The 21,586-nt window shown below is 37.3% G+C and overlaps 2 protein-coding genes and 1 long non-coding RNA gene across 5 annotated transcripts; 2 read left to right on the top strand and 1 right to left on the bottom strand.

Moving 5' to 3' along the window:
• Window positions 1–26: 26 nt before the first annotated feature.
• On the top strand, window positions 27–6,460 carry tcf24 (transcription factor 24). Of its 3 annotated transcripts, none has more exons than XM_088322298.1 (3): window positions 27–679; window positions 2,244–2,651; window positions 5,913–6,460. In XM_088322298.1, exons 2-3 carry the CDS (start codon window positions 2,253–2,255, stop codon window positions 6,024–6,026), a joined length of 513 nt encoding a protein of 170 aa, XP_088178424.1. In that variant the 5' UTR covers window positions 27–679; window positions 2,244–2,252; the 3' UTR covers window positions 6,027–6,460. The 3 variants fall into 3 exon arrangements, with proteins under 3 accessions (XP_088178424.1, XP_088178425.1, XP_088178426.1); XM_088322299.1 differs by lacking the exon at window positions 27–679 and adding an exon at window positions 705–828; XM_088322300.1 differs by lacking the exon at window positions 27–679 and having other exon boundaries at window positions 2,034–2,651.
• mcmdc2 (minichromosome maintenance domain containing 2) lies at window positions 1,745–21,287 on the bottom strand. Its single transcript, XM_088322294.1, has 15 exons — window positions 21,108–21,287; window positions 20,840–20,970; window positions 20,705–20,764; window positions 19,889–20,084; window positions 19,711–19,833; window positions 19,538–19,642; window positions 16,970–17,098; window positions 15,399–15,636; window positions 14,940–15,145; window positions 13,270–13,436; window positions 13,033–13,212; window positions 12,820–12,959; window positions 11,006–11,115; window positions 10,748–10,947; window positions 1,745–2,567 (listed from the first exon to the last, which is right to left on the bottom strand). The coding sequence occupies exons 1-14, from the start codon at window positions 21,202–21,204 to the stop codon at window positions 10,781–10,783; spliced, it is 2,049 nt and encodes a 682-aa protein (XP_088178420.1). The 5' UTR covers window positions 21,205–21,287; the 3' UTR covers window positions 1,745–2,567; window positions 10,748–10,780.
• Window positions 7,186–10,729, top strand: LOC148348463 (uncharacterized). The gene is made up of 4 exons (XR_015847601.1): window positions 7,186–7,344; window positions 8,919–8,950; window positions 9,132–9,183; window positions 10,637–10,729. It is a non-coding gene; the product is annotated as an uncharacterized LOC148348463 (long non-coding RNA).
• Window positions 21,288–21,586: the final 299 nt, after the last annotated feature.

Here is a 21,586-nt window from a genome sequence, read left to right as displayed (position 1 = left end):
ATAAGTCTATTTGTCTTAAGCCACCTGCGCAAGCATGCGTACCCGCTTAAATTGTTCTGTCAGAAACAAAATCTGTTCTGAGTTCCCCCCTGTTTATTCCATATTTTTTGTCATTTAACACAGTTTTAAAATCTATCCATTTTGTAACAATGACAATAAAGGTATATTCTATTCTCTATTCTATTCTATATATGAACATTTATGATTCGATTCAGATTTGTTCACATCGGAATGCATCTAAGAATCGTAAAATGACCCTAAACTTACTTGATACTTTCCAACAATCCCTTTCCTGACTAATTGCTGTAATTTATAAGCCTTCCCAAGAGTGTTTCATTAGGAAACCTCGAGAGAATTTCCTCACTGTGATTGCGGCCCAAAAACTTTTTTCCCCTTCATATCACCTTTTCAGCTTGTTTTCACGGTCTACTGCGAGAAGCCTTTTGATGGACGGGCCTTTCATCCTCCAAGAAAAAAAAGGGGGCCCGTTTTCTGATTGGCCTTCCTAGACAGCCAATAAGAGTTGGGCTAAGGCCCCCAAGAAGCCACTGTGGGAAAAGGGAAGGCGACTCGAGAAGGAGAGAGGCGAGAGAACGACCAAAAATTAGTATGTGAAATCCAGGCGGGTTTTCCAAGAGGGGTTATGTAGACTTAATGACATCCATTCGGAGAACAAAAGGTGAGTTTTGTACATTTTTGTTTATTCTAAATGGATTTTCTGTACCATTTTGTTATGCTAGGGGTCAAATTGAGCCATTGGCATACAGTATATCATCACCACATAGTGCATCCCAACAGACTTAATGACACCCGCTCGGTGAACTTAAGGTGAGCTTGACACTTTTTTTTGATGCAAAATGTATTTTCTTAACCATTGGGTTACATTAGGGGTTTAATTGACCCACTGTTTTATGTCAGTTTTGTGTCAAGTTTTCAATGAAAAATACGTTATGCTTCATATAACTCGATATGTAAAGAAAGTTGGCCCATTTCGAATTATAAATGGTTTTATATTGTGTTGGAAAATAACATTTTACTGTGGGTCAAACTGACCCATGCCACGGTTATGTTTGTTAGTTAAATTGTTGGTTTATTTTAAAGATTAAAAATGTAATTATTGCCGTGTTTATATTACTGGCTAAGGTCATGTCATGCTTGTCATCATTAAAGCTGGATTATATATATTTTATTCATCTTTTGTTTACTTTTCCAAATTCTGTGTGTCTGTATATAACGTTCCGGGATGTGTGGGGAGAAAAGGGTGGGATTTTAACTTTTTTTTATACAGTACTTTCAGTTGCATGCCAGTGAAGTAAAAAGGTTATAAATATCAATTTTGATATATTTTCTCAAAAGATTCAATATCAAATTAAACTAGCCAATTTTTAATAAAAAATAAAGGAAACATGTTATTATAATCAATGCCATTGTATAATCTTAGATTTCATTAGTGGCAATATAAAATGTACATATTCTTGTTCCTGTAAATTACTTAAATAAAATATGTATCTAATAAAACATCCAGGTCAAACCTATATAAACTTTTTTGAATGGAATAACCTTTGTATGTCTTTAGATTATCATCAGTAGGCATTACAAAAAGATGCAAATAATGGTCCCTGGAAATAACTTGAAAAACCCAGAAAAAAAATCCCCTGGGTAATATTTTTACTTTAAATGTTATGACTTCCTAGATTGGTAGAAAAAATAAATGTTTTTATTCACATTTCTATGCAAGCTGTATAGAAAGTAAAATATGGTCCTTAAAATAGGACAACACAAGGTTTAAAAAATATATATATTCAAACATTCATGCCACGAACTATCAAAACAGTTCTGCCTTTATTTTTAAATGGAAGGAAACTTGTCAGAATACCAAAACATATTACTTCAATATTTAACAGTCAAATGTAACCAGGAAAGATTTCTAGAGGAAAAAAAACGTTTTAATACTATTTTTACGTACATTTTAAATATATAAAGTAGGTGCAATTAAATACAAGGGGTACAGTAATCTATTTGTAAACGGTGTAATCAACTCTAGAGGGTTGGCAATCAGTTTCTTTTTTAAACTCAGCCAAATTAAGTAGTTTTACATTTCCGTCACACTACAGTATACATTTTAAAAATGCCTTTCTGTGTCATATTTGGAATTGTAGAATTTGGTATGTAATGTTTTTCTTTATTTCCCTATTTAACAGTGAGTATACGTAACAATTTGTGGCCTCTACATAACTTGAAAGGTTAGAAAGATGGTTGGGCGGCAGACGCACCGGATGGACAGCGGAAGACGCTCCGTAACGGCGGCGGATGACGACGACGACAACAGCCCGGGCTCCAGTCCTGCAGGCCGTGGGCCGCTGCAACAGCAAGCGGATGTCGGCCTGGTCGGCAGGGGGCGTCCTGCGGCGGCCAACGCAGCCCGGGAGAGGAGCCGCGTGCAGACGCTGCGCAACGCTTTTCTGGAGCTTCAACGGACGCTTCCTTCGGTGCCGCCAGACACTAAGTTGTCCAAACTGGATGTTCTGATCCTGGCCACCACCTACATCGCACACTTAACCCGAACTCTGCAGGAAGACGAAGGAGACAGCGGGAGGCAGGCGGAGGCATTAAACTCGCTCAAAGGGGAAGGATACCTGCACCCGGTTAAGGTCGGTCAACGACTTTTTATTCATCTTCATTCCTTGATTCATAATTCTGTTATCATAGTGGTGGTGTCACCAGCCTTTTTGAAGCTGAGAGCAACTTTTTTTTTGTTACTGATTCACGCCTGTCAACCTCAGCCATTTGCTCCTTTTATTAATGATTGCAATAATAAACCTCACAAACACAACGCAGCAGCAAGACGGACTATGTAGGATAAAAACAAAAATAATTAGTATAAACAAGGTTAATTTACCAAAAAAATAACACAGCTATTTAAGAATATTTCATTATTTCCCCTCTTGCACCAAATTCAGTGGTGCTTATACATAATATTTTTTTTTATTTCCATACAAAAAGTGTTATACAGTGAACACAATTTGAAATGATCAAAACACATATATATGATGGGGAAAACGTATAGGTAGACAGGTGTGATATATGCAGTCCTATATCAACTTACCAATATATTACCTTGTTATTAGAGGGTTGCAATGATCAGAAATAAGGTTAAAATAGGCTCAGTCAACCACTAAAACATCTGCCTTGTATAAGGGAACTGGGTGGTATATGTTTTTGAAGTATAGGCTAGTATAAAAGAGATTCTTTTATAAAATACTGTATGTTTTTTAGACACTGTGTTCATGATTTCTAAATATTTCTTGGAAATTACAATAACCAGTCACATGTGACATCACTGTTAAGGAGATTTAGGCACATTTAGAAACTAGTCATCCCATATGCATTCCTATACAACAACAACATATCAACCGTTGAAACATCTGCCTCGTATAATGGCACTTGGCGATTTACATATATAAATTATAGTATATTTGTAAAAATAATTTTGGAATAATGTATGTTTTTAAAGACACTGTGACGATGATTTCTCAAATTTCCCAGAAAATCGCAGTGACTCATCACACATGAGCTTTTTTCAGGCTTCTCTACTGTTCTTAGCCACCACGGACACCATGTTGGTGACTCTTCTTATGAATAGTTCCATACATTAAGAAAACATTCATTCCATACGGATTCCTATATAACAACTTATGTTATTACTATGTGATTACCAGGTTGACAGTATTAGAAGTAGGGCTGAAATAGGCTCAGTCAGCCACTATAACATCTGCCTTGTAAAAGGACACTTTGTTATTTACATGTACAACTTATAGGCTATTTTGAAATAATTTATGTATTTAAAGAAACTGATCATGACATTGATTTGTCAAATTGCCTAGAAAATCCCACTGACCCACAGTATTTTCAGAACCCGTCTGTGTTCTTAGCTACTGGTTTGGTGACCCCTTTTTTAAGAGAGTTGCAAACATTTGAAAAATATTCATACCATAAAATGTTCACCAATAACAAATATTTAACTATTCATAAGAAGATAGATAGATAGATAGATAGATACTTTATTCATCCCCGTAGGGAAATTCAGACTTCCAGCAGTCTACCCCGTTGTTTAATAACAGATAACCATGATGCCCTAGGGGTGCTTGTAGCGAAGTGGATGACGTCACGCCAGTCCAAAAATTCGACATCCCTGCGGCAGATGGAAAACCTTTCTTTGTGAAAATCCAGGGATACACCACCTCGTGTTAGCAAGTCCGCCTCCTCTCCGATTCCCCCCGGCTTTCGCGTCTCTGTTTAGCGGCGTTGAAGCCGGATTGCTCCGGGTGGCTACACGTTAGCGTCCGGAATGCTAAACGTGAGCCACGTTTCCGCAAAACACAGCAACTGCGCTCCCTGTGCGCTTCGATGTTTTCCACCAGCACTCGATGATCTTATTTGGTCGTGAGTTCGCATTTACCATGATTACGGATGGTACCGAAGACTTATAACGCCGCTAGCCGCTTCGCTAGCTCCGGCTTTTCCTCCACGATAGGCCCCTTCATCACGCCGGCACGAGAATTTTTCAGGGCAAGGAGTTGAAATTCCTTGAATACACGCATTTCTTGTGCGTTAAAACCGATGTCCATAGGATAGAAGTAATCCATAGTGTAGTTGTCAAAACGGGAAGAAAAAACACCGAAGATAGGAGCAGACAATAAAACAATAGGGCAGCTGCTGGAAAAGGGAGCCGCTCGTGGCAGCGCCGCTTTGATCTATATCTATCTATAAGAATGTCTTCATTGTGTTATAATTATTGTGCAAGGTTTGTTAAAGTAAATAGAAATGTGCTCATGTAAAATGAACATTTCTATGTTTTACATTATAAAATTTGTTATTGCTATATTCTGTTTATTCTAGGGATGGAACTGCCATATGAATATTTGAATATGTTCATTTTGATTCCTTCAATAAAGCTTTCAATAGCACATTAGAATTGCTTAAAAACTGGCAATAGCCGAGTAGCATTAACAGGTGCTTTTTCAAAGGAATTTGTACTCGGGACCAGTATCTATTTCTCAACTCCATTTAAACATCAGAGACTATAATTTACAGAAATAATCGTTTTCTATTAATCAAATGCACTCAGGAAAAAATATGCATTTATTCAAAAACGATTTTTGCGGAAGTAAGGAGATGTCTCTATACGGGTTGTATTAGCTTGAAAGGAATGTAATATTGAATACAGTAAATATTATTTCAAAACAGCTTTTGTAACCTTTTCTATAACGAGATGAATATAGTTAGATAAACTACACTCCACACCCATGAATACTAATTTAACACATTTATAGTATAACTTTTTATTTATATTCTTTATATTATATTTTATACTGAACTGGTGTTGCTCTAGCTCTCTGTCATTCCATATGTTGTGTAAAAACAGTGTTACATATCACGATATTGGGATAAATTGTAAATAACAGTAATATAAAATTATTTTGTCTAAGTGTTTTGTATGTGCGACATCCAATGTAGGGATCACAGGCATAGTCCACAAGGACCGGTCCTGAAAATAGTCCACTGGTCTCGGGTCATAGTGATTTCCTAGGAAACTTGATTTCTAACTGGCATGAGAAATCATTGACATGATCAGCTCCTTTAAATAAACTATTAAAAAAATATTTTTAATAATTTATGAATGTAAACCACTCTGTCTTTGCAGACATTTTAGTGGTAGACTGGGCCTATTTTAACCATACTTATAATAATATCAACCTGGTAATAACATAATAATAGATAGATAGATACTTTATTCATCATAATAACACAATAAGTTTTTGTCCTAATCAGCAAAACAATTGGTAGTTCTCAGCTTCAAAAAGGTTGGCAACGCCTGGTCTAATGTAAATTGTTTCAATATCACATAACAGAAATGGCCGATGAGGTCCAGACTGTACGTGGGAGCGAGCGGCCATTTCCTAAACAATCCTGCAGAATCTGAGAACCAAGGCCCATCGTCATCAACATCATCCAGTTCCAAGTAAAGCATCCCAAATTTGTATGAGAGGTGCTAAGAGACAGGTTAATTCCACAGTACAGTATCGAAAAAGGGGGTTGAGTAAATTAATATATGCTGTGATGTGTTTTTACTCAGTGTTGTCATTTGAGTTGTGTTTGCATTGTGCACCGCAAGTAGATCTTTGGTCATCATAATAACAAGCCGGTCATGCTTTCAGCTCGAAATATTTGCACTAAAATGCATTTGTGAATAACTTAACATCCGTCATGTGAAGTGTTCTGTCAAAGGGGCAACAATAGGGGGGCTCTCAGACTTGTGTTAACAGGAGGGATCCTGTTCTCTCTGTGCATGCGCATGCCAGAAAAAAGTGTTGTGAATTAAAAGTTGAACTGTTTGAAAAGATGATGCAATTATATATATATTTAAACGAAGTAAAGAACAATAATGACTGGAAAGTGGGTCGTCATTTATTGGATCAGTTTTCAAATAGGGATTTTTACCCTTGTTGTTGTTTAAATAATTCTAATGAGAATTATTTTACAATATAGTATGTGTCTTCCAAACGAGTACAGAATACACTTCTTTCTGGCAAAGAGTCAAAATGATATTAAAAAGTTACAAGTTTAAAATTTGTGTAATTCCCAAAATACTATGATGCTCTAAATCTTATAATATTGTTGTAAAGCATGTTGAAAGTTACACATTAAAAGCGCTTAAATAATTAAAAAAGACACACAATGATTTCATTCAAAGGTGAATTTGAATCACATGGAAACATCTGACACTAAGAGCAAAATTAAAAAGGGTTTTCATGTTGATTTTTGCACCACCAATGGATGCAGTGAGTAATTTCTTTCCAGTTTTTAATTAAACAAGAGGGTCTCGGGTTCCGGTGGAACATTTGTTGGCCTGGAGAGGGATAGTCTGTACTTACCTAAGACACACCACAGGAAATTGTGCCCCTACAACCCTAGTGGTTAAGGGAACCAATCACCCACCCACCAGCTCCTTCGATAAGTTATTGCAATGTATACATTTTCAAATAGATTTATTTTTAAAATGCACAGTGTGTACTTGGGTACTAATTTTAAAAAACATGTAATTTACCGTGTAATAATTTAATGTTTTATTTTACAATTTGTAGTTAATTTTTCCTAACGTTCAAGCCGATTTTTGCGCACCGTGCTGAGTCGTACTACGCATGAACGGAAGTCTCCTTCAACTCTCCCTTTTTGGACGGGAAAACGAACGGCGCAGGACGTGGAGGCACTTTGCTCGCATCGTGGCGACCAAATTATGATTTTGCAAGAATCCATCAACTAAATGAAGTACTTTCTAAAGAGGTGAGTGGAAAAATAACATGGCATGGTTTATAGTAGCAAATGTTTCTGCACATTATTAAACTTCGGTTAGCTTCAGCACGGCAGTTAGCTTGGCTACCACGTGGAAGACTTGCAAAACTAACGTTAAAAAAAACTTTAAGCAGATTAATGTGATTGTGATGGACAGGCCGTGGATATTTAAAGATAGACCTGGATTATTAATCGTAAATAGCTAGACAAAAACGAATCATGAGAAATTGATCGTCTTGTGTTTCACAGTGTGTGGTATCGCATTTTGTCAAATCGTTTTTGTCTAGCTATTTACGAATTCTAATCCAGGGCTATCTTCTAAATAATCACTGCCTAGCTGTCACAGTAACATTAATCTGTTTTTTTTTTCTTTTTTTTAACGTTGCTTAGTTTTACTAGTCTTCCACGTGGTAGCCAAGCTAACTGTCGTGCTACAGCTTTTTTTTTTTTTTATTATCGGTGGTACATTAAAATGAGGAATGTTTTGCAATCGAAAGTGTAAGCTTTGTTTTGGAAATGTGCGACATTGTTACTCAACACCTATATATAATATATATATATATATATATGATTTGTCTAGATAAATAGATCATTATTCATCCCCGTAGGGGGAAATTTACACTTCCAGCAGTCTACCCCGTTGTTTATTTACAGATTAACATCTTGACATCATGTCCTGACAGTTGCACATGCAAAATTATCAAACTCATGTAAATCACAAATCTCTGCATTATTAATGATTCACCCCGGCCTATTCTCCCACTAGCACTGTAGAGTTTGGAATACCTGTGCTTGAATTTGGCCGTGAAGAAGGGGAATTGCAGTTATTAAAAGCGGGGACATTAGGCTGAGGTTGACTTATGAAGTACACTCAAACGACATATCTAGGTCAAGTGTGGGATAAAGGTGACCATCAAGAAGTAATTAATCATTTGGATAGACAGATGAGTATGATTTGTAGGTGTGTAAAGGGGACGTGACCTCGGCTATTATTACGAGGAGTGGATGAAAGGTTGCGGCACAGGTGCTGACCTGCCTTTGAACCTTCGACATCAGACATTTGTGTTCCCATGCTGTGTCGTAGCGTGCACTTTGACCTTTGGGTGATCCATCATTTGTATTGGAAAACTCATGTGCACCAGTAGGCCCCACTTTAGGGAGTAATTAGTACGGCAGACTCCCGAGCTATGACATCCCTTTTGAGGTGGGAACTGTAAGAAATACTTGAGGGTCTACTGTAAACTGAATAGTTAATTTTTCCACTAGGGACTTATTTCATTGGCATGTTTTGTTTTAATTATTTTTTATTATTATTATTATTTTTTTTTTTTTTTTTTTCAAACTTCAGCTACCACAAGCAGTATAAAAAAGGTAAAGCTGAAATTATTGCCACTCTTGCAGCATGAAATGATGATTTCACATTTTTGCCGTTTACCCGTCAGACAAACAAGTGGTGAGACTGTGATAAACTGATGCTTCCTGCAAGATTGGAAATATTTTTAAACATGAATTATTCATAATTGACTATGGTGGTGATTAATCGCTTCTCCCTTTTATCACTACAGGTGTTCAGCTGTGATGCCTAGCAGTTTCTTTGGTAAGTTCAATGTATCTTGCGAAAACTGTTTTCCCATGAGTGCCAATGATGAGTTACCGTTTTCGCCGTTTACCCATCATACATTTAAGTGATGACACTACGACAACTGACTGGCTTGATATAAAAGCAATCAATTGATGACCTGAAGCAAACACATTGAGACTGAAATTTGTTTCTTTAGGATATATGTGGCGATTTTACGGACTGTAAACCAGAAGGCTTGCTTCATCCTGGTAAGAAAATGTCCAGATATTTTCCTCTACTAGTGGTCTTGGTTTTAATAAGTTGTGCATCTAGATGAGTACCGCGTCGCAAATATTGCAGTGTTTCCCATTTCATATAAAAACTCGCCAGGGTGTGATTGGGCTCCACTGGGGCTTCATTAACTTGTAATAAAAATATTCTTAAATTATAACAAATATAACTGAAGTAAATCAAAATAACCTTGTTGGGTGATTTGGAGATTGATTGAGTTGCATAATGCAATCGCTATGGCATTAATTTATTAATCTGCATCGAACGATATAAACTTTCAATGTTTATATTAAGTAACTAATTTCAAGAAACACAGAATTCCTGAAATAAATTGCACAATATGTAAAGTAAAACTATAATCCTTTCAGTGCAACAACAAATGCGGTATGAAATGCAAGAATAAATTATTAGTTTTTTTGCGCATAATCTAAAGTGATATGTAATATTCTGCTTCAGAGCCACCAATATCAATAAAATCTAAATTTGTCTCCCGCGCTGACATTTATATTCCAGTATTTTAATTTTTGGCCCTGGACCTCCTAGGGCATTTGGAGTTATGGTCTTGGTGAAACTGTTAAATCAGGTATTCTGCAAGAACAGCTCTGATTAAGAACAGTTAAGTGGTCTCAAATTTCTACATTAAATCAAATCTATAAAGATTTAATGTTAAACGGTTAACCTGTGGACTGCATCTTGAGACCCCTGCTTTCGACTGTCCTGCTGGAGTGCTGTAACATTCTATGAGTGATGTTGGGAATGAGACGATATTGCTATAATATAAATTGCTTTATTCACGGTTTGATTTTATCACTATACTAAAGTGCTGGTTTGATATAGATTGCCATTTTTGATCCTTCTGTCTCTAAAAGTATCATTATTTAATGTAAATGCTGGTTATGGTTAAAACAACTTATATCATTCATTTCTAGGGTGATAAACCATAAATGTACAAACAATGCACATCAGCCTGTGTGTTTGGGTTGGTTAATGCTGATAGAAACTGGCTGTTACCCGGGTGGGTTATGGTTTTGAGGCAAAGTTAGTTTGCGGTAAGGGTCATTTTCATATAATCAGCCCCCTTGCTAAATCCAACAGATGTGTTGCAGTACCAGTTGTTGGGAGTTAAAAGGTGACCAAACCTCCAAATTCTAACCCCCAAATCCCTAGCGCCTAGAAGGATAGGAATGGGTACTACTGCTGTAATTCTAAATTGGATGTTTGGTTTTTGCACTTAAAAGTAAGTGAAATGTTTATTTAAATCCTTGTACAATTTGTCCAAACTTGAAAATGAGTTTACCAATTCGCCGTTTACCCATCATGACAATTTGATGATGATGACTGTGACTACTGATTTCTTTGTGCAAAAGTGGAATAGTGTTGACATTAAAAGCCTTGCATTTTGAAATGTGACTATTTGTTTCTTTTTTACAGATAAGCTGATCAGGTATGCATAAGGAGAGGCTGCCTCAACTTTCCAAATGTTTTTTAAATGTCATTCTGTTAAATAAACAGTTATAAAACATTTATGGTTGTCGTGTGTACCTGTCAAAATTTGTGTGTTGGTAGATGCACTCACTACTCCTCTGAGATGTATGCATCAGCTTGTGGTGCATAGTCATAGATGAAGCGTAAAATGTCTTGATGTAGTTGGTCCAGGGCCTGGTCTCTCTGGACCAGGTTATCACCATTTCCCGTTTCACCGGGAAATGTTGCATTGGGTGGGATAATAAGCGCAGACATCCCTGTAAGGGAAAGTGTAGTATGGTTGCAGGGCTGCATTCATGAAATGTTGAAGCATACCATGCTTGAGTGTGACAGAGTTCTCGCAGAGAAGCACTGCAATCACAACGTCTTCTTCCAGTACTTTCTGTCGCAGGCTTAATTTGCAGTGGGCTTCCGCTAAAGAGATCCTGTTACAACAAACCATAAGGATTTTGGAAGAATGTCCTTGTGAATAAATGTGCTAAATGAAGGAAAACACTTCTTGCAAAACATGAATTTGATCTGAAACTTTAATTTGAAATTGAGCATTAGGGGACCCATTTGAGCTGCCAAGTGGATCACAAAGGTGCAGATAAGTGTTTTAAATGGTCATTGAGTTACATAATTTTGAACCGTATCTACAACCTTTTTGGGAGCCAAGGCATTAATTTCATTACTAGTTATTTAGCTTTCCATTGGAAAGTTATTTTTTTGCACTTGTTTCATATTGCTAAACTTACATTGCTTAAATTGGCAGTATTAAGATTTATTTGTGGCCAACATGGCTGGAGTAATACAGGAAATTTCTATTTCAATTTCTAGTTTTTCTAAGATACTTTTTCAGCATCGTCGGCTATTTACGGTGTCGGGGTAACAATGTGTTCTTTTCTGCCGTTATTTACAACACCATTACAGTTGCTGACAGTAAAATGAGTGTGTTACTTAAAATAAATTGACTGTTGAGGTGGATGGGTATTTACTCTGGTGTCACTCGCAAGTAAACCGTAACGCAACTGTTAAGGTAAGGGTCCCGTTGGTAGGGGGATTGGATAATCACCTGATTGTTTTTCTGTTAATATTTTGTTCACAGCAAAATTTAATCCAGTTGCTTATTGCTTGGCCAGTGTCTCGAGTTGTTAGGATTAGATTCAGTTTACTAAAATCACTTATTCTATCATATTATTGTGGTGCATCTCAATGTAGGATACATTTTACTGTTCAGGTGCAACAAATATTACAAACACAATTAACAACCTGTCCTCTATTCAACTGACTTGAATACTAAGAAAATTTCAGATTCTTTGACAACTTTTTAAAGTAACAGATAGTTACTGTTATGGTAAGAAATTCAGTATTTACCGTATTTTCACGACTGTAGGGCGCACTGTGTTAAAAGGCTTAGTCTCTGTAGCCGTTTCTATTTCTGTATTTAACACTACACAGACCAGCATTCAAGTGCATATTTAAAAACAATGGAGGCAAAGCAGAGTTTTTAATACCTAACAGTTTACTGCTTTAGCACGTATAAGTACTTCCGCAAATTGCATATATCTTTACGTGTCATCGTCTGCACAAGCGGCACACGAGATGCATAAAAGTCACAGATCACCTACATGGCACGTTTAGTTCGAAATGCAAACTTTCTCACAAAAACAAGATTTCCCTCAAAACGGTTGCAAGTATAAGACTTAGCTAAGGCTCAAACGTGTGACCTCCCAGTCTCGCGGCAGGCACCCAACCCTTAGTCCACCGAGCTGGTTTACATCCACCGCTTTACATCACAGGCAGGGAACACATGCAAAACTAGAATTTCGTGCGCCGTATGGCTGTGAAAATACAGTAACTGTACTTTTTGGAAGTTGTAACTAAAAAAGTAGTTTAAGTAATATGCCCCACACTGGTTAACATATTTCCTTGTACTATCCAATGGGCAGATAATTCAAAAAAGAAAAATAATATTTTGCTTCTAACAACTAAAATGGAGGAATGTTGGTTACTCAGCTAATCACTGGAAGATTACAGTATATATATATATATATATATATATAGCATGCTTTTTTAGATAATATTGAGCAATTTCCTGCGACACTGGTTTAGGGTAATGTGTTTGGAAAACGGATAAAACTGCTCACAACAAATTGATCGAAGCAACGGAGATCTTGACACCATGGTTCCGTGAGCGGACTGTACGGCTTGCCATGTAGTAACCGTGGATCATCTTCTGTGCGCTGGGGCTCAGGTCCACTTTCACGCTTTGTGCATAGGCCACCAACTTTGTAATACAATGATAGCAAAAAAAAAAAAAATCTGCCATGATGGGATGTTCAATTCCTCTGTTGCCTTACCTCCTTGTAGTCTTGACAAGAGAAGTTAAATCGCGATGGGTAGAGGTCTTCCCCAGGTTTTACTGCCTGTTGGAGGGTGTGGACGGCCTGTGCAAGAACTCCCTCCTTACCTTTGTGATCTTTGCACTGAACCACCAGGCCAAAGCTGTCTGCTAGCTTTGGTGGTAACACACCCATTTCCTGCCAGAGAAGAGAAATCTTACACAGGACACTTGTTTTGAAATAAAATTTACTTACTGCTGCTCCTAGTAAAAAGTCGTTTGACCTCCCATACTGCCGAGAAGGATGACTGCTGTCTATTAGGCCCCAGAAGCCGCACAAAATAGGAAAGCTACGCTGCTGGTCGGCATCCGCTCCGTATTTCTTCGCGGGGATGAACACAGACACTGTGCGGCTGCTGAGAGCTGACACAGTAATTACGCCATATAATATAAATATAAATAATATATATATATATATATATATATATATAAAAATTTAAACAGATGATATATATTAAATAATATTCTACCACAGTGCTTTTCAATCTGGGTGCACACAAAAATGTCCCCCAAAAAACCCAACTTATAAAAAGCCAAATTAAAAACCTGTCATAATTCGTTCCATACTCAATGTTCAAAAATTATCTGCTCAACTAGTACAACAGATAAATTATTTTGTATGATGATCACATTTGATCTTGTGCAGAATAAAAACAAAAAGTATAATAATTAGTAAAACATTTTATTACATGTTTTTTTAATTTGCAAATTATTTCACTCATTTTTTATTACCAGAAAAAAAGCTAAAAATTAATTTGTATTTATTTATACATTTGCTGTATGGACAATTCAAATATAGAAATAAGTACATTAACCCCTTAACATTCCTGTACAGTTCGCCTAAAATTCCAATCCAAGGCATAGCCGATAATAATTGAATGCTGTTTTTGAACCATTTGGCGAATACGGACGGTTTTGGTCTCTATTGAAAGGTAAGACTGAAGTTTTTTAACAAACTGAAATAATCACTGCAAGTGCTGCTAACATTGCGTAGTCTGAGTTGGAACACACAGAAATAAAATGTTTTTGTTTTTTTGTAATTAAATGCCTGCAGATGAGTGTAGCATCAGCATCTTAGATGGAAAACAGGAAAATGGCATAAAATTTTTATTGGTTTGGTTACTACCGGATGAAGATATTTGGACCCTTTAGAGGCGATATCCGGTTAACCAAACAGGTCTGTATAGGCTAATGCTGGCTGTAGACCGTGAAAAGGCCTTTTACTAGCCAAGAAAGGTGTCAATCAAAAAGAGAGAATGCAACCATTTTTGGAATAATTTTATTAGTCTATTTTAAAGGGGAGTTTTGGAGCAAAACTTAACAAATTTCAAGAAGCAACGTCCATTGACACAGACACGCTTTTAGGCGGATTTCTATTTAACTGTCAGCATTGTGGTGTGTTCTGGAGTAAATATTTTACACAGTTGTATTCACTTGGCTCTTGCGGATGTAAGGCTATGGTCGCGTACTTTCATTGAATTTGACAGCTGCAAGACAACGTCTTAGGTAAGTAATGCCGTCTATATAGTTCTCAGGTGTCTTGTTTCAGACTGATTGTGATATTTCTGTGATGAGTATATCTTGAATCCCAAGCGATAAAGATTTCAAATGATATGTGCCTTGAGATTTCAGTAACTGGTGACATTGTAGACACAAATTTGTTTATCGAAAGAGGAGCAGCCCACTGACAGGCTGTCGGAACATTAAGGGGTTAACTAATAAATTTTATAACGTATCAATACATTTATAATGATGAATTTCAAGATTATAAACCAAAATAAATTACTTTAAATAAGTTGCAATGGGATTTCTTATTTAAACTTAAGTCTGCCTTAGCTCAAAATCGGTTGAAAAACACTACTCTACCTGACTGAATAGCATCCAGTGCATCCTTTCTGAAGCCACCCAAATCTCCAAGCATGCAAATGCCACCAGTGGCCAACAAGGCGGAACCAGCATGGATGTTGGCAGTGCCTGCTCCGTGCTCATCCTGGGATATTGATGAGAACATCTTCCCTGAAGCAGGATGCCGAACCCCTCGACGTGCCAAACTCAATGCATATGCCATTAACCTGGCAAAAAAATTGGGTGGTGTTTTATCCTTTTATGTGGCTTTGATAATCAGCTAAAACACTGGGTTGACTAAAGAATTAAACAATTTGTGCATTATGATGACTATGTTTTCTTGATGTATGGCTATATAATTAATGCATATAAACATTCATAAAGTAATATATTTAAGGATAAGAGTGAGAACGAAGAATATGGATTTGCGTTGAAAGTGCAAAACAACCATCAATTTACAAAAGAAAATCGCACTTCTACCTGGCCAATACGAGTTTGTCGTCAGTGATGACTAAGAGATCCAAGTTGAAGACTTTGTTTTTGGCGTCCGCTCCCGTCTGCACCAAGCTGAGCAGTAAGCTGAGCTTTAAAGTGTTAAAGAAGCCCGGAGGAGCCACCTCCAGACCGAAGTAGTGAGCAACCATGGCGCAGAACCTCCAAGGTGAATCTCTGGTGACCTTGAACAGCTCCTTGAATTTGCTGTTGATTGCATGCGAAGCTACGAAAACAATTTCATATTCTAATTGGCCTTAAAATCTAAAATGTTGAGAAATTATTATTTTTAGCCTAACATGGAAAACTTGCAACAGTAGCTGAGCTTTTATTAAATACAGAAGGCCACCAGGGTACATTATTCTGTTCTGAGGTGTGGATTGCGAAGTAAAATTCCTGTATCGTAGAGGATAGAAACCTAAGGTAATTTGTTCCAAGCCCCCAGGTTTAAACTTTAAAATACCATTATAGTGTATAAGAAGTACTACAAACAGTATATGTAAAATAGTGCCTTTTTGTCTTCCTTGAGAATCGCAAGCTTTGATTACATCATTATCATGTTTTTACTTCTCTCTTTAGCATTACTGGCAGCCTTGGATAAGTGAATATATACAATACAAGAAACACAGTAGTCTATCACTGGCCTGCTTAGTCTTTACAACTCACACGAGATCCTGAACTCAATGACAAGAGAAAGTGGGAGGTACAGGGTTGTTAAGGCTAATTCATGGCCAATTTCAAGCACATTTTACGATTTTTTTGTTGATTTTGAACAATTCATGAATACATTTGACAAATCTCTCCCCATATAGGTGTAAAATAAAATATGGCAGTAATATGTGAGAAACACTACACTAAGTTTTAGAATGCGTCATAATAAATGTTTATAATTTATACATAATCCTTGCACTAATCCACATTTCAGAATGTCCTGTTTAGGTGTACCATACACCTGTTCTCTTGGGGACAATTCTTAGGGAGTGATGTCACTTCATAGGACCATTGTCCTATGAAGTGACATCACTTCCTAAGAATGGACTGGATGCTGTACAAATATAATGCCAGCTGCAGTTAGTTGTGGGGGTAAAAGAAATGCAATGGTAAAGCGAAGCCACCAGAGAGCAGTGTCAGCGTCATTTTCAGGCAGACTTTTTGAAAAACGTTGAAACAATTTCAAGAATTTACACGCACTTCTACCAAAATTCAGGCACTTTTCAATCCTTGAAAACAAAACATTAAAATTCAACCATCTTCCAGAATTTCAAGCACCCATACGAACCCTGGAGGTTGTATAACTAATCGCATATTAGCATTCTCAGGATGTAGTGACGCAAACCAATAGCAGACAAGCATTTTATATGACCTTGAATAGGCACGACCCTAGTCATGTACACCGAAAAGTTTTTGGGCCATTGACAATTTGTTGAAGCCTATTGGGGGAAATACTGTAAAGAGTTACTGGAAAAAACATGTTATTCCACACTGTAAAGTAAAAATGTAGTAAGGCAGGGATGTTATATCCCGGAGGTCTACTGTATTTATTGTTGAAGCCGTCTTACACTCTGGCTCCCACGGTTGGACGCTGTTGGCCTCCACACTCCAGGTGATGTTAGGTGAGTGGTGAACATGCGCAGGTATGCCGATCACCCTGTAGAGCTGGCCGATGCTCATTGTGTTACACAACTCATCTGTGGTGAGGGGCACAAAGTAATCAGTCCTAAAGGGAATAAAACAACTCATATAACTTACCGGCCAGCGCCAAGATAAACAAGCATGAGGCCCTTATAGAAACAAAGATTCGGCTGTGAGCGGGTCGTAATGAGTGCTCCATGCACTTATTAACATGTAAGTAACTGGAAGCCGGAGTATTCGCTTCCAGAATATGTTAATTCTGGCTGCTGAGTTTTACTAAACCCTCTGGGGGTAGAAGCTGGACAGCGTCTCGTACGGGGACAGAAACCGTTAATACCCCGCCGAGCCAAGCGGAGACATGTTATTTGTTTGAACTCGCCCCCCCCTGCAAAGTTTGCAATCCAACGCGCGTTTCATTTAGCGAAGGCCGGACAATATTAACGAGCAGACTCCACCAAAATGACTGTGTAAATAGTAAGAATTAAAATCAAATTATTAAGCGTCTGGGGTGCAAATTCCTAAGTTGGTTTTGATTACGTATCATTTTCCTTGCTCATGTTTTTCAGTAAAATTCCGGACATTAACGAACAAATTAACTACTAGCTTCCACACTTGTCATGTACACATTAATCATTTTCACTGTTTTTAATTTTAGGAGAAATGTTCAAGATGTTGAATTCCACCCTATACTTAGTGACCAAATGTCCAGAAAATAATGTTATCTATAATTTAATATAAATGACGCAGATTTTGTATCAGCCAGGCCCTGTTCTGATTATTATCCGATTATTTTTATGTAATGTTTTGCAGGGTTTTATTTGACGTTGCATGTATATGTGCAGAAAATCATGGTTGAACTTTTTTGTAATTTAAAAATAGTTCAATAAATTGCACCCTTGTCATTGATTACCACAAGAAACATGCAGTAAGGTAAAAAGGCAAATTACAATTACCATTGTTATGTCTCATTTGGAAAGGATGGTTTGTGTTGTTATACAGACGTTGCCCTACTTACAAACGAGATGTGGCCGCATTTATTCAATGATTTTCACTTTCAATGCATAGTTTGAGCTGAGAAGCAGTCAAACAAAATTACCGACAATACCAATTTTCTAAATCAAAATGTAGAGGTTGGACCAAAAACAAAAAAAGGAATAGAAAAAAAAACATTGATTCACGTATATACAGACGCGACCGGTCGTAGGTTGAAGTTGCTTCAGTGCTATATTTTATATGTTTCAGGTTTATACAAGTATGTTTAAGGCTTGTATAAGTTTTGTACTAAAAAATAAACATTTAATAATATGCTCTAAAAAGATAAATAAAGTGAGGTTTAACTAACTTTTGAAAGATGGGCTTCAAGATTAAGGCGCCTTCCTCCTTCGTGGTAAAGTGTCCGAAAAAAAGTGATCCAACCATTTTCCTCAATGGCATCAAGCTTTCTTATTCCACTTTCATTTCAATAGAAACAGCTCGCCTCTTCTTTACACTTTACACCAACCATATTGAATGGATGCACGAGATATTAAACAATAAAAATGTCAAAGTTCTTAGCGCGCTAGAGATTCACTACAGTATGCTTACACACGAACTAGGAAGTAGAAGCCAGATTTCTTCTTCGGGGTGGATGCTATGTGACCTCTCACAGCATCGCACGGTGGAAAGAAGCACTACAGGGCTGTCCTCTACTCGGAAAAAGGTGCACACAATACAAAATCTAACTTACAGCAATGTCTGTGTATTTTTCGACATCCTGAAAAAAAAAATGTTCGTATCACCAGTTTGTCGTAAGTCGAATGGTCGTAAGTAGGGGAGCGTCTGTATACAGTAAAACCTTGTTTATCATAGGGTTGCATTCCAAGAAACTCCATATGATAGGTGAAATCCGTAGAAAACCTTTTTTAAACAATTATTATACAGTTAAATACTGTATTATACATTGAAACCAAAGAATAAGCCCCTTTACAGGCTCAAACATTGGTTAAATAAAAGTACTGTATGAATGTTTTTCCCCCCAAATAACTACTGCAGTCAAATAATGTTATCATCAACTACAGAATCGGAGAGATCGTTTAGCGAATCAGAATCCAGAACACAATGCAAATCAATTGCCATATAAAAGGAAGCCCGTTAGAGCAGTGTTTTTCAACCTTTTTTGAACCAGGGCATGTTTTTTACATTGGAAAAGTTTCGCAGCACACCAGTAACCAAAAATGTTATAAAATGACACTGAACAGTACGTTTAATTGCAATATCATTTGTAATATCCCCAGTTTTTACAGCACATACACTTGACAATGACATAATATTTGCAGAAAATTATTAATAAATGTTTCATAAAATTTTAAATTTCAAAAAGTGACATTGGATAATTTCTCATGGCACACCTGATGATCTCTCACGGCACACTAGTGTGTCGCGGCACAGTGGTTGAAAATCACTGCATTAGAGCATTGCTTCACTGTATACACTTTATGAAAATTATATGCAATTACCTCTGAGGAACAATGTGACCGACTGGTATCTGAGCGAGGTCTGTTGATAATGGGGACGGAGGATGCGGAGTGAATCCACATGAATCAATTCCACCAGTTGTTTATCTGTGTCAAAAGTAGACACATACATTAATGAAAGTTTCTTTAGACCTAAAGAGCTCTCACCCTCTCACCTCCCAACACTCTGAACTTGACATCCTCTCTGAGAGGCGAATTACATGCCATGCAGATGAAATCGTTCCTCACCGTTGCAGACTCAGTGGCTCCGGGCGTGTGAACCCGGATGGTGTGGTATCCTAAAGCGACGACGGATTAAAAGTTGTCCACATCTAAATAAACTGAGGTCCTTACCGATTGAGAAAGGGCAATGATCGTTACTGCAGAGGAACCTGGCCCCACGAGTGTATTTCGTAACTTTTGTCATAGCAATGACAAGGCCCTCCATCAGTATGTGCTTCATGTTGTGACGCATGCGAGGAAATCTGGCTAGGTCCAAGGCATACTCAGGAAATGGAGGAAGGTGCGTCAGCTTCAAAATGACGTTCATCTCAACAAAACCAGGAGACATGACATTTTTTATATTTCTTTTGGTTTCTCGCCACATCATACATTCAGGGGCAGTCACTTCCCTAGGGCCATCACCACCCTAAACCAGCACACAAGACTGAAAAAGATATCTCGCCTGTGTAGTAAAAAACTGATTATTAGCAAATGACCTACAATATTCCAAGTATTTTAATTGTTATATTGCAGAAAGCAAGTTTTCTTAATTGCATTACATAAAGGACGTAATCACACCATTTAAAATGTTTTGATAGTCATGCACATTCATATTCAAATTATATTTTGCAAAATGTTACTGCTAATGTCTTTGCACCATTTCCATTGCACTATTATTCTGATGACTTACAACTTGCCTTGAAAAAATGGCTTTTTATTTTATTACAAGCATTTAAATCTATTATGTAAATGAAATTTTATCCAGCAATGCCACGGGTAATCTCACTGTAAACAATGTCCACTAGGTTGTTATCAAATACAATAGGGAAAATTCTAATATTAACAATATCTCACCCAAAAGGAGAAAATCTACTAGTGTTATATTTAATATAAATGGTTTTGCAACTAATCGCAATGCTTTTGACTTGATTTTTCCCCTCCTCCTACCTGGCATTCTGTGTGTATTTTCTCAACAAGTGACCATTTCTTTATAGCTGCAAAGCATACCTGGATGGAGTGAGAAAGATCAAATAATGACCGAAATGAGCGTCCATCTTGTCAAATATTTTTACGTCCCCTTACAGACTGAAACAACGCGGTGGCTCGCCGGGGGTTGTGCAAAATGCAGTCCCCGAGTTCAGGGTCCACTTCAGTCACATCACAAGGGTTGACGGTGATACAAAAGCGGTACACGGCCTCGTTGTGCTTTGGGTCTGCAAATGAAAGCTAATGCTAATTAGCCAAAGGCTAGGTGTCGGAAAATGCTAATTAGACGAAAGCCAGGTGTTGGTTCATGCTAACTAGCCGAGAGGCTAGGCGTTAGGTACCGAATTTTAAAGTTTCACTTTACCGTTGAAGTTCTCGCAGTCTTTTGCGAGCTTCTTAAGGCCGCCGCTTGTGTTAAGATAAGAGAGAATTGACTTTCTTAAGGTGAAGATATCTGCCATTTTTATTAGATAACAAGGCGATTTTTTTCGCTAGTTAGCGATTCAGGTAGTAAGAAACCAATTTCCATGACAACGGAGCCAAAAAGCGGGAAAATTAAGACTGACGTCATAACAAATGGCCACCCAAAAGTAAAATTCATACCTGTCAACCTCCTCCCTTACAAAATACAAAATAATCTTACACCATATTTTTTTTCAAACGTGTTTATTTATGTAGTTTAACATGTTATATTGTACAAGTGTTTCGCTGTATCATATAAATTGTTAATTAACATTTTGTTGTGAGATACTGAGTTGCGTGACATGAATGAGGTTTATAAAAAAAAGTTAAAAAATGAAGTAGCTTGGACGTTCACTGTAGAAGGAAAAAATACATGCAAAT

The sequence above is a fragment of the Urocampus carinirostris genome, chromosome 18 (genome assembly GCF_059441175.1).
Source record: "Urocampus carinirostris isolate Australia breed hairy pipefish chromosome 18, RoL_Ucar_1.0, whole genome shotgun sequence".
NCBI lineage: Eukaryota > Metazoa > Chordata > Actinopteri > Syngnathiformes > Syngnathidae > Urocampus > Urocampus carinirostris.
This window is presented reverse-complemented; position numbering and strand designations above follow the sequence as displayed.